Source organism: Marmota marmota, unplaced genomic scaffold (genome assembly GCF_001458135.2).
Source record: "Marmota marmota marmota unplaced genomic scaffold, marMar, whole genome shotgun sequence".
In the NCBI taxonomy this organism is placed as follows: Eukaryota; Metazoa; Chordata; class Mammalia; order Rodentia; family Sciuridae; genus Marmota; species Marmota marmota.
In genome coordinates, this window is record NW_025999960.1 from 15622539 (window position 1) to 15634376 (window position 11838).

Here is an 11838-nt window from a genome sequence, read left to right on the forward strand (position 1 = left end):
GGGGGGGGGGGGGGCGAACGCTGGGTAAAGAGTCTGAAGCCGACCCTGGGAGGGTCAGAGCACATCCGGTGTTAGAAGAGCTGGTAGGCTCCTGAGTGGCGGGTTAAGAAGGTACGTCTGAAGCTAGGAATGGGCAAACCGGGAGTGAGAAATGGAAAGGGAGCCCGTGGTCGTTGTCCGAACAAGAGAGAGAGTTGCTTCCGTTTTGGGACAGATTTCACGTTAGGAAACCGGGCCCACTTCGCGTCGAGACCCGGAAAACTGGGCTGGGAGGAAGCCGGAGAACTATTGTTGCGCATGCGCAACTGTACGAGGCGGGGGCAAGTCTGCCTGGTCTTTGGGGGCGCCGCCGCCGGGATTTTGCTCCAGAACGCTTTCGGTAGCGTTTTCAGTAGCTTTTTTTCTCTCCCTCTCATCCGCCCTCTGCCTCTGCTTTCCTTCGCCGCCTCCTCAACTAAGTGCAGACGCAGGTTCCATTCTTGACCTTTTGAATTCAGGGCACGTCCCCCTTCCTTCCTTCCGAGGTGAATGAAAGTGAAACCTCAGTGGTTTGTGGTCACCCCCGCCCTATCAGCCGATTGCTACTCTGCTGCAGATTTTCTGGTCTGGTTGTCTCTAAGCGAGCTGCTGGGGTCCGGGACTGGAGGTAGGGCCTGGTTGGGCAGGCTGCCCAGTCACGGTGGCGTGGGTGATGTCACACTCCTCTATGACACGCAAGATTCCTTAGTTACTTGGGAGCCAACGGCAGAGGCAGTAAGAGAGAAGACACTGGGGCTTGGCTTCCCAGCCCCACGGGGTAACCCTGCTCTGGTCTGATTGGTTACCTTTGGACAGGTGAGGTGGCCTTGATTGCTTGTTCTTGAACTCTGGCCGTCCTAAAGTCTGCGCAGGAAGCACGTCATTGGCCGATTGCTTTTTTTCTTAGACTGATTGAAGGAAGCTGTGAAGTAGGCGTTGATATTTTTTTGTATGTTTACAAAGTGTGGAATTGCTTTAACGTGTCAGCCCATGTTGCATTGCCTACTCCATCAGCCTTCCATTTACCGAATGTAACCGTAGCTCATCTGAAACTGTACCTAGCTCCCCTCACCTTCCTTTTGCCTTTTGCCCATTCCTTATCCTTTCTGCTGAAGAGAAGCCCTTTGGGTTTTAGATAACTAACCACAGGAGGTCGAAGTCCATTGCGATACTACCCCAGAAAAAAAGAAAACTCAGCCCTGTGTGAAAGACCCCGCCCAGCGTGCCCATTGTCTGTCTGTACCCCCTTTTTTTCCTATAAAAGCCCATTCTGCACTGTGCCCTCCGAAGCTGGAGATTTGAGGTCCTCTTGTCTTGAGGACCGGCTTTGAGTAAAACTTGATTCCTTCTATGAACTTCTCTCTCCCGAATTTGGAGAGCTCTCTTAGCCTGAACATTTGATTCCATTAACATAGAACAACAAAAATCACTTTGAACTTGAGACTCTATTCTAGCAATAGTTAATTTGTGAATGTGTAACCAGTAGAAGAGCTGACTGTGCCTAAAACACAGAGGAGTTCAAGGTTAAAAGTTAATGGCAAATGGATTTTTTTTTTTTTACTTATTGATATTTATTTATAGTTTATCTTTTGACTATGGGTAGTATAAGAATTTAATGAAAGATTACTGGAATTGTATAATCACATTTTCACTACTTCTATATTCATATTTTTATAATTATTAGATTTACTCTGGTGTTTTCTTGTTCCTCTTTCTTTGTCTAATTTTTATGATTTCAATAATATGTCGATGTTTAGATTCACTGCCATGTTCCCTCCAGTATAGGGTTGAATCCTGAGAATTGTAATCTGTAATTTGGATCCAGAGTTTCCTTCTTCCATTATTCATCTTTTGGAAACATGTCTTAGTGCCCTCCTTCTCTCTCTCTTCCCCCACTATTGATTTGAATAGTCTTACTTTGCTAAAGAATAGAAAAAGGTAAACTTAATATAAATAATTAGTTAACATTTTCAATTTTTCCCTCACAATATAGAGTTCGTGCTCTTTGTAGAAATTTTGAAAAATACAAGAGTGTAATAGGAATCAGCATTTATTTTATTTATTTTGGAAGTTTTGTCTGGTTTGGTTTAAAGATTTCTTCTTTTTCTTCTTCTTTTTTTTTTTTTTTTTTAAGGGATTGAACCATTGTGCCACATCCCCAGCCTTTTTTTTTTTTTTTGTAGAGACAGGTTCTCAGAGTTGCTTAGGGACTTGCTAAGTTGCTTAGGCTGGTTTTGAACTCAGAATACTCCTGCCTCAGCCTCCCAAGGCACTAGGATGACAGGTGCCTCTGGTTTAAAGATTTCACTTGATCTGTGGCTGAAACTGCCTTAACTGAAAGCTTACTTTTTCTGTTGTAGGGTGCAATAGTTGAAAGAACACCAGACTATATAGAAGTCAGAAGACCCTGAATCTGATTCTGGCTCTATTTATTTTAACTTTCTAATTCTGGCTGTGTTTATTTTGACTTTCTGATGTTGATCAAATCAGTTCTAATGTCTGTTTAGTCCTTTACAATGAAATAATACAGATTTTCCTATTGACATTCAGTAGAACAGGTTTTAATCATCTAGATGAGGAAGCCAAGATTATGGTCAGTAAAATGATTTTTCTAAGGTTATATGGTAGAAGAAGGCAAGACTTTGTAACTCCAGATGCTGTTCTATTGTCACTATTACACTGACATTTAACACCTTTTTTTTTTTTCCCTTTTAATCCTTAACATGGGACTAATCATTCTTGCTCTTTCCTCGTGGATTCATGTGAAGATCAAAAAAGCTTATGTATATAAAAGCACTTTGAAAGTTGTAGAATTTTCTTGTAAAATGTCTTGTCAAATCCCTCGTTTTTGTTATAGGTATCATTTGTATCCTTACCCTTGTCCTAAAATGAAAAATAACCATCAAGGATCAAGCCTTAAATAAAAGAAAAAAAAATTACTACAATAATATTTTGATACACCTAATAAATACAGTGCAAATGAAACAAATGTCAAAGTTACCAAATCTATGCAAAAGAGAAATCATCATATATTTTGGTAATATTATTATAGAAAGTACTACTGCTGGTCTAAAGAGTTTCATTTTATTTCATAAACTACCCAAGGGTATTAATCTCCTCTGGGGAAACCACTAAATAGTCTCATGATGTTCTTTCTTCTCAGTTTTCTTTGTCACTTAGACTTGGCTATAGAATCTGGTATAAATGTCTTCCACTTCACCCAGGTTTGTCCCCTAGTTTCTAATGAAATGTTATGGAGCCCTTTGAATTTTTTATATTGTACACATTTCCCAAAGACAGTGCTTAAGACCAAAGAGAGAAAGGCTATAGTGATTGGATTGGCTTTGGGGATCAGAGGAAGGACCCCTGAAGGTAGGTTCCCCTCTAAACAAATGAAGAATATTGATTTGAGGTCACAGGACTCTTGATCGGATAACAAGGTCTGGATTTGCCTAGAGACTATATTGTGTTTAAATCTGGGGGATAGTAGGGTTGAATCAGATGCAAACTACCTGTTCTCAAGGTGAGAAGTTCCTGCACCATTAACTGGAATTAAAAAAAAAAAAACTTTAAAAACAGAGCTTCACAGGTGAGGGTGAAGTGATTGTGCTTTTGGTCTTAATTATACTTGCTCTCATTTGGGCTAAATATGATGGTGTTGGGAGAGATTACTGGTTTTTGCCAGAAGAAAATTGTGTGTTTAGGATATTGGGACCTTCTTTAATTCATTTCTGTCAAATAAAATGTAGTTAGAGAGAGATTTGGTAGTATCAAAGTTTGGTGCCCCCCAAAAGCATCTAATGTTGGAGGTATTCTATCTTCAATTACTGTTTTGTTATTTCTTGAGGCGGCCTCCTCCAGAGATAAACTCATTGTTAGCGGATCCATGGATTTGGGTCCAAGTTGAAAGGCTCAAGACATTTTAGGGATTTATTTATTAATTTATGCTTGGAAATTTGAACCCAGGGCCTCATGTGTGCCAGGCAAGCACTTTACCACTGAACCACATCCTCAGCCCCATTTTAGGGTCTTGATCCAGAATAATCAAAGCCCAGTCCTACTTGAAAGGGGATTTCTTGGAGTGTCCTAAAATTGATCTGACCTACCCTCAGACTACCTCCTTTGGGTGGCATCACGCTAATGACCATTTACTTTATGAAATTCTCTACCATATCAGATTATCATTTAGTGGTTATTAGGCTGTCTCAAAACACCTTGAGGCCCTGTGGGATAGGAGGTATAGTATAAATGTGCCAGAGAAGAAGTATATCATTTAAACAAAAGTAATTTTAACCAGTAATAACATTTATCAAGATCCATTAAATTTCAGTTTACATTTTTCTTAGACACCCCCCCCCCATTTAATTTTACTCTCGGGGATATATTAGGTATTCATGATAGAGTCAACTGTCATGAATAATGTAATATATTGAGAATTTTTTTTCCCCAGTGCTGGGAATCAAACTCAGGGTCTCATGCATGCTAGGCAAGTGCTCTACCACTGAGCTGTATCTTTAGCCTTTGAGTAATGTATTTTTAAAAATTAATTTACATGGCATATGGAAATCAGGCCTAGGATAAATGTCTTCTAAAACTAGACTTTTTGGGTTAGGAGTGTAGCTCAGAGGTAGAACACTTGCCTAAAATGTGCAAGGCCCCCACGTTCCATTCCCAGCACCACCAAATAAATAAAACTAGACCTTTTAGTTTACAAGTTCTGAGTTGTCCTGTGTACAAAGCACTATTCTAAGCACTTCATTTTTAAGATATTTTTAAAAAATATTTTTCTGGGCTGGGGATGTGTCTCAAGCGGTAGCGTGCTCGCCTGGTATGCATGCGGGCCGGGTTCGATCCTCAGCACCACATACAAACAAAGATGTTGTGTTCGCCGAAAACAAAAAAATAAATATTAAAAAAATATATATATTTTTCTTTAGTTGTAGATGAACACAATGACTGTATTTAATTTTATGTGGTGCTGAGGATTGAATCCAGTGTCTTACACATGCTAGGTGAGCACTCCACCACTGAGCCACAACCCCAGTCCCATTTGTAAGATTTTACTTACTCTTCAACCCTATGAAATAAAAAATATTTTACAAATGATGAAACTGAAACACAGTGAGATTAGTACCAGAAACTTGCTTTGAGTACTAACACAGCTAAGAAAATAACAGTTAGGATACAGAAACAGGCAATTTTTTTTTTTTTGATGCTGGGAATTTGAACCCAGGGCTTCACACGTTCCCTGTACCACTGAGCTACACCCCAGCCTCAGGTGGTACTCTTAAGCACTATGTTAGGGATGTAGTTATATAGTTCCAGGCCAGACTGGGCAACTTAGCAAGACCCTGTTTCAAAATTAAAAAAAAAAAAAAGTTTTGTTTTTTTTTTTTTTTTTTTAGAGAGAGAATTTTTTTATTATTATTATTATTATTTTTAGTTTTTCGGTGGACACAACATCTTTGTATGTAGTACTGAAGATCAAACCCGGGCCACACGCACGCATGCCAGGCAAGCGCGCTACCGCTTGAGCCACATCCACAGCCCCAGGTTTTTTTTTTTTTTTTTTTTTAAAGAACCTCGGGGTAGTTCTTGGTAGTAGAGCCCCTGAGTTCAATTCCCAGTGCTACCAGGGATTGAACTCAAGGTTGCACAACCACTGAGCTACATTCCCAACACCCTTCCCTGCTTTTTTGTTTTATTTAGAGACAGGGTCTTGCTCAGTTGCTGAGGCTGGCTTTGTGGTCCTCCTGCCTCTCAGCCTCCCGAGTTGCTGGGAATACAGGCATGCGTCGCCACACTCAGTGAAAATAAAAAAAATTTTAAAAGGGTTGAGGATGTAGCTCAGAGGTGAGGTGCCCCTGGGTTCAATCCCTAGTAGGTGCAAAAAAAAAGAAAGAAAAATTTCAGGCTTTCCACCTGTTTTTTTTTTTTTTTTCCCTAAACATTGGGATTTTTCTTATAACTCAGTTTGGTACCTTCTGAATATGTGAGGATAGGATTGAATTAATAAACGGAGAGGGAAAATTCTCAGCCTAATTAATCTTGTGAACAGTGTTTTTTCTACTAACCAGTTTAATGTTAAATTGTATACACTGAGGCACTTCTCCTGATTCCAGCATTCAGCAGACTACACACACACACACCAAAAAAAAAAACCCACTAGGGATTGACCTTGAACTCAGGGGCACTGAACCACTTCCCCAGTTGTGTGTCCCCCAACTCCCCCCCACACCATTTTTTTTGGTGGTGCTAGGGCCTTTTTATTTTTTGATACAGAGTCTCACTAAGTTACCCAGGCTGGCTTCCTGCCTCAGCCTCCCCAGTAGCTGGGATAACAGGTGTGTGCCACTACACCTGGCATTAGTAGTCATACCAAAAAATGAAAATCTTATTTATTATTTCAGATGGCAAAATCAAGGAGAAATTATTATTTGATATCTCCCTTCCCACCCTTTGATGGTTTTGGCTTTTCCATCAACAGTTGTGAGAGAGCCCTTGGGAAATGTCAAGGAACAAACTTGGATAATACTGCCCTTATCCTCTCCCACAGATTCCATTCAGAGTGGTCAGGTTACATGACTATTGCCCCTTTTTAACTAACAATTCCCTGGGTATTTGAGGTCCCCTCCCTTCTTTTGATTCTAGAAATTGGAAGAGGCTGTTGTGAATATTGAGAAACTTGGCTTTGCAGGTTGCTTCAGTATTGTTGCAGGTTCTGTCTAGGGATGTCATTAGGGGCGATAATGGAAGCCTTAAGCAAAGACACTTTCCAGGTCCTGAATTCTGCCGTCCTGTAAGTGTGCTCTCTAGAGGAAGCATTCATCATGGTTATGGAAGGCTGTGCCTCGCCTTGCAACAGCCTGCAATAATTGCACCATCTAGATCAAGAGGGCCCAGAGCCCTGTGACTTAGAAGAGAAAGCAGCTGCTTTAGTTAAGTTCTGCAGCTTTATACTGTATCCATCTTTAAGAACAACTAACAAAAAAAGTGAGGTAAGTAGGGATGTTGGTGAAAGAAGAAAGGAAGAAATTAGATAAAGCCAGCCATCTGTTTTGTTTTATTTGAGAGAGGAGGATCCCAGGAAATCAATGGAAGTGATGTTTATGAATTTTCAATAGTGGTATATTTCTACTGACCGGGACTCCTCAGGAAATGGACTTGAGGACTCCAACTTTCATTGAGTGTTGGCCTGGGTGTGATTAGATTGGATATAAGTAGTTAGCCTGTCTAACAATTAAAGTTTGTGTCTGAATCTGGTCTTCCTTGAAGTACCTTTTGGTAGGTTTTAAGTAAGTGGTAATCATGGGTCTAATAGGAATTGAGAGGATTTTTATTTAGGAAATATGAAAGCTCTTGGTGTCATATCTTTAGTTCTGTAGATTGAATGTGTTTATTTAGGATCGCATGTGAGATAGGGGAGTGAGCAGAACTTAAAAACCTTGAGGTAATCAAGCTACATAGCAGCTAAGTGTAGAAAAAATCTTTTTTTTCTACTTTTTTTTTTAATATTTCCAGAGACATTTGCTTGGTGTATTTAAATAATAAAACTTAAAAAAAAAAAAAAGGAAACTTGAGGTTCTGGGGGTGTGCCCAGTTCTGTGCTTGCCTTAGTATGCGTTAGGCCCTGGATTTCAATCCCCAGAATCTGGGCTGATGGTGGAACCTTGACTTTATGGTGTTCACATAATCTAACCTGGATATGGTTCAGTTTTCGACTTACTGGAATAGTTGAGAAAATCTGAATAAGGTCTGCAGATCAGATAATAGCATTACATCAGTATTAATATCTTGGTTTTTATCATTGTTTTTAGGGTATATACACACTTGACATATTTAGGAGCATTATTATGTCTACATAGTTTTTTATTTTTTTTAAATAGTACTAGAGACTGAATCCAGGAGTGTTCTACTTCTGAGCTACATTCCCTAGTCCATATACATGTATATACACATATTATATATGTATGTATGTGTGTGTGTGTGTGTATATATATATATATTTTTTTTTTTTTTTTTTAATGGTGATAGGGTCTCGCTATGTTGTTCAGGCTGGATTTGAATTCAATCTCTCAGGTAACTGAGAGTTCACGTATTTCAGGCATGCACTACCGTGCTTGTAGAAAAGCATTTATTTAAGTCTTTATATATATGCTATATATAGAGAGAGAAAGAAGATAAAACATCTGGTGAAACATTAACAGTTCAAAAATCTGGGTAAAGAATATTAGGAGATCTTGGTTCTATGCCAACCATTCCTTGAGAAAGGTTCTGTACAAAAAAAAAATACAGAATTATCCTTTTTTTTTTTAATCTTCCTGTGTAATTTTTCCTGCAGATATAGGAACTTTTTTCCTTTTTAAATTGTGAATCCATTTTAGTTCAGTTTTAAAATGTATTATGTGTTAAATATACATGTGTATATTTAAAATTCAGGTCCTAGTGCCAGAGGGAGCTTTATTGTGCTTTTGTGTGTGTGTGTGTGTTTGTTTTTAATATCCTTGAAGTGCCCTTACTGAGGGAAATCTCTAGCATCTTATTATATAAAATGGTTTTATATACCAGTGACTGAGTCCCTTTATATTGCTGATTGGGAATTTGTCTTATAAACTATCTTTTAAGGGTCTAATGACCTTCTGAAAGAATAGAAATCAAATGATAATAATAAAATAATGTGAGAAAGAAAATAGTTTGGGGGGAGAAAAGGGTGAGTTAATTTCCTTTCCTCCTTAAAATGGTTGTCTATGATTGCTAGTGTATTTCTAGGCATACATAAAGTGAAAATGGTTGTGTAAGAGCAATGGAATCTTAGAAAATCTTATTTTCCCAAACTTGTTTCTCTCTGGTTACATCACTCTTTCTTTCTTCCTTCCTTCCTTCCTTTCTTAAATTTTTTTTTTTTAGAGAATTTTAATATTTATTTTTTAGTTTTCGGCAGACACAACATCTTTATTTGTACGTGGTGCTGAGGATCGAACCCGGGCCACACGCATGCCAGGCGAGCGCGCTACCGCTTGAGCCACATCCCCAGCCCCCTTCCTTCCTTTCTTTCGTTCTTAATTTTTTTTTTTTTTTTTGGTAGTTGTAGGTGGACAGAATGCCTTTATTTTGTTTATTTGTATGTGGTGCTGAGGATCGAACCCAGTGCCTCACGCATGCTAGGCAAGTGCTCTGCCACTGAGCCCCAGCCCCAGCCCACATCGTTATTTCTTATAAGAAAATTGTTTGTGCTATTTTATATGTGTTAGGATTTTTACAGTAACTTTTTTTCTTGATTCTACAGAGCGGAGGCTGTGTCACACAGACTCTAGAACCATGAACATATTTGATCGGAAGATCAACTTTGATGCACTTCTAAAATTTTCACATATGTAAGTGTTTTAACCATAACCATGTTTTTGTTTTCCCTTTCTACTTTCTTTTTTTGGGGGGTGGGGATGGGGGGGAGAGGCGGGTCCCAGGGGTGCTTTTATTGATTTCCCAGTCCTAGTTTTTATATTGAGATAGGGTCTCACTACATTGTTGAGGCTAGCCTTGAACCTGTGATCCTCCTGCCTCAGCCTTCCTAGTCACTGAGATTATAGGCAGGCCACACCTTGCCAGTCTTGACCTATGGTTTATTACTGCATTTCTTGTCATGTGGTTTCTTTTCCTAGTTTAGTCTATATGTATAAATTAGCAAATTAACTTGGCTAGATTTCAGAGGACTTGATACAAGTACCTAGATTCTAATGGCTGCCATGTGGTCTCTGGAAAGTAATTAATTTTAATTTGGTTACTGGTTGTTCATAAATTTGGGCTTTTGGTTCTTCCCTAGTGTTTAAGATTCTGTTAAGAACTCTGAATGGAGCTTAGTGTTAGAGTACTTGCCTAGTATGTGAGAGGCCCTACATTCAAGCCCCATCACCATTCAAAAAAAATTGTTGACCTATTTTCAGAATATTCTTTTTTTGTTAAATTTGCTACCTCAAACTCTTTGTATATAAAAGAGTAGTATAACAAATACAGTGTTTATATATTTCCCTGGGAAGAGAGGGAGAAATAATTCTTAGCTTGGTGATGAATTTGCTCCAGAGCAATGACTGTTATGAACATTCTTTCCTAGAACCCCCTCAACACAGCAGCACTTGAAGAAGGTCTATGCCAGTTTTGCCCTTTGTATGTTTCTGGCGGCTGCGGGAGCTTATGTCCATGTGGTCACTCATTTCATTCAGGTAAGAATGGGTTTCTCTGTTTCCCATAGGACAGAGTCCTTTAGAAAAAAAACCAACTCAGTGGGGTGGTCCATTCCTGTGCCCTTCCTTAATCCTTATCAGTAGTTTGAGGTTTGAGCTCAGCCAGCCATTAAATCAAGATGTGAAAAACCATTTAAATTTTCTGGCAAGTGTGCCCCTCTAGTTACTGAAAATTGAGTATCTTAACCTTGGCACTGAATGGTGTGTTGCTGCCATCAAGAGTCATCACTTGCCTGCTGAGGTTCATTTACATGGTAGCCTTTCTGTCTTTCCTCCCTTCTTTGTTGCCTCAATGACTGTAGAGTATTTGAATACAGAATACTGCTTGCACCATTAATTATCAGGCAAGGCTAGATTGAGACCATTATGGATTTGACCTATTTGTTCTCTAATCTACTGATATCTATTTGGTTGGATGAACCTTCATCTCATTTTCCTGTTTTGAGGGAGAGTTGTGTTTGGCAACAGGAATAGAATAGAAGGCACAGTTCAAAGAATAATCACTGCGGCTCACTTCTATAATCCCATCTGCTCCGGAGGCTGAGATACGATTATTAGCTAGAAGCCAGCTTCAGCAATGGGGAGTCGCCAGGCAACTCAGTGAGTCCCTGTTTCTAAATAAAATACAAAATAGCGCTGCAGATATGGCTCAGTGGTTGAGTGCCCCTGAGTTCAATCCCCAGTACCAAAAAAAAAAAAAAGAATAATCAAAAAGTTTGAAGTTTTCACTAACCAAGCCTTATCCTTTTTGAGTGTCTTTTTAACAAACATAGGAGTGTGCTTGGGTTGGTATTTGCCACTGCAGGGGAGAACTATCTGTTGCTCAGGAATTTTTTTCTAGCAAGGGTTGTGTGAAAAATTGCATCAGACAGTACTAGGGGTAGAACCCAGGGCCTTGCACACGCTAGGCAAGTTCTCTACCACTGAGCTAAATCTTCAGCCCATTTTATTTTTTATTTTGAGACAAGAGTTTAAGTTGCCCAGACTATCCTAACTTTGGGGTCCTCCTGCCTTGGCCTCTTGAGTTGCTGGGATTACAGGTGTGCACCACTGTGTCCCGTAAGGACTGGGCTTTTGAACCTTGAGTTCTAGATGATGCCCTTTTAGTTCCTTTCTTTCTTTTTTAAGGTAATATAGTAAAATATAGTCAGTTCTCATTATTCACTGATTTCTTTATTTGGAGATTCAACTATTTACTAAAGTTTGTAACTCCAAAATTAGTACTGGTAGCACTTTTTGCAGAGCCTTGAAAAATTCAATTCTCATGTTGAGTCTTGTTCCCAGTGGAGGTCAGGAAACACAACATTCTGCTTTCTTGTTTCAGTTCTCAATACTGTATCAAGTGTCTCTTTCACAGGGTTAATACCATCTGTGCATCTCTGGGGTTTTTTGGTTTTGTTTTGTTGGTTTTTGGTGCTGGGGATAGAAACCCAAGGCCTCACATGTGCTTTCTACCCTTGAGCTACTCCCCCAGCCCATTTTTGTGCTTTCTGTTGGTGATTTTGCTATTTGAAATTCAAACAGGATGGTATTGAGGTGCTATGTAGTATTCCTAAGATTGTGTTATACTTTTTTTTTTTTT

At 39.2% G+C, this 11838-nt stretch overlaps 1 protein-coding gene across 1 annotated transcript in view; it reads left to right on the forward strand.

The window, feature by feature from the left end:
• The first annotated feature begins 2 nt into the window (after positions 1–2).
• Tmbim6 (transmembrane BAX inhibitor motif containing 6) overlaps positions 3–11838 on the forward strand; it is a 20972-nt gene continuing 9136 nt past the window's right edge. The window contains exons 1-3 of the mRNA XM_015493327.2: positions 3–111; positions 9305–9392; positions 10127–10235. Of these exons, the coding sequence (XP_015348813.1) occupies positions 9337–9392; positions 10127–10235 (165 nt within the window). The 5' untranslated portion in view covers positions 3–111; positions 9305–9336. The remainder of the gene's footprint in view (positions 112–9304; positions 9393–10126; positions 10236–11838) is intronic.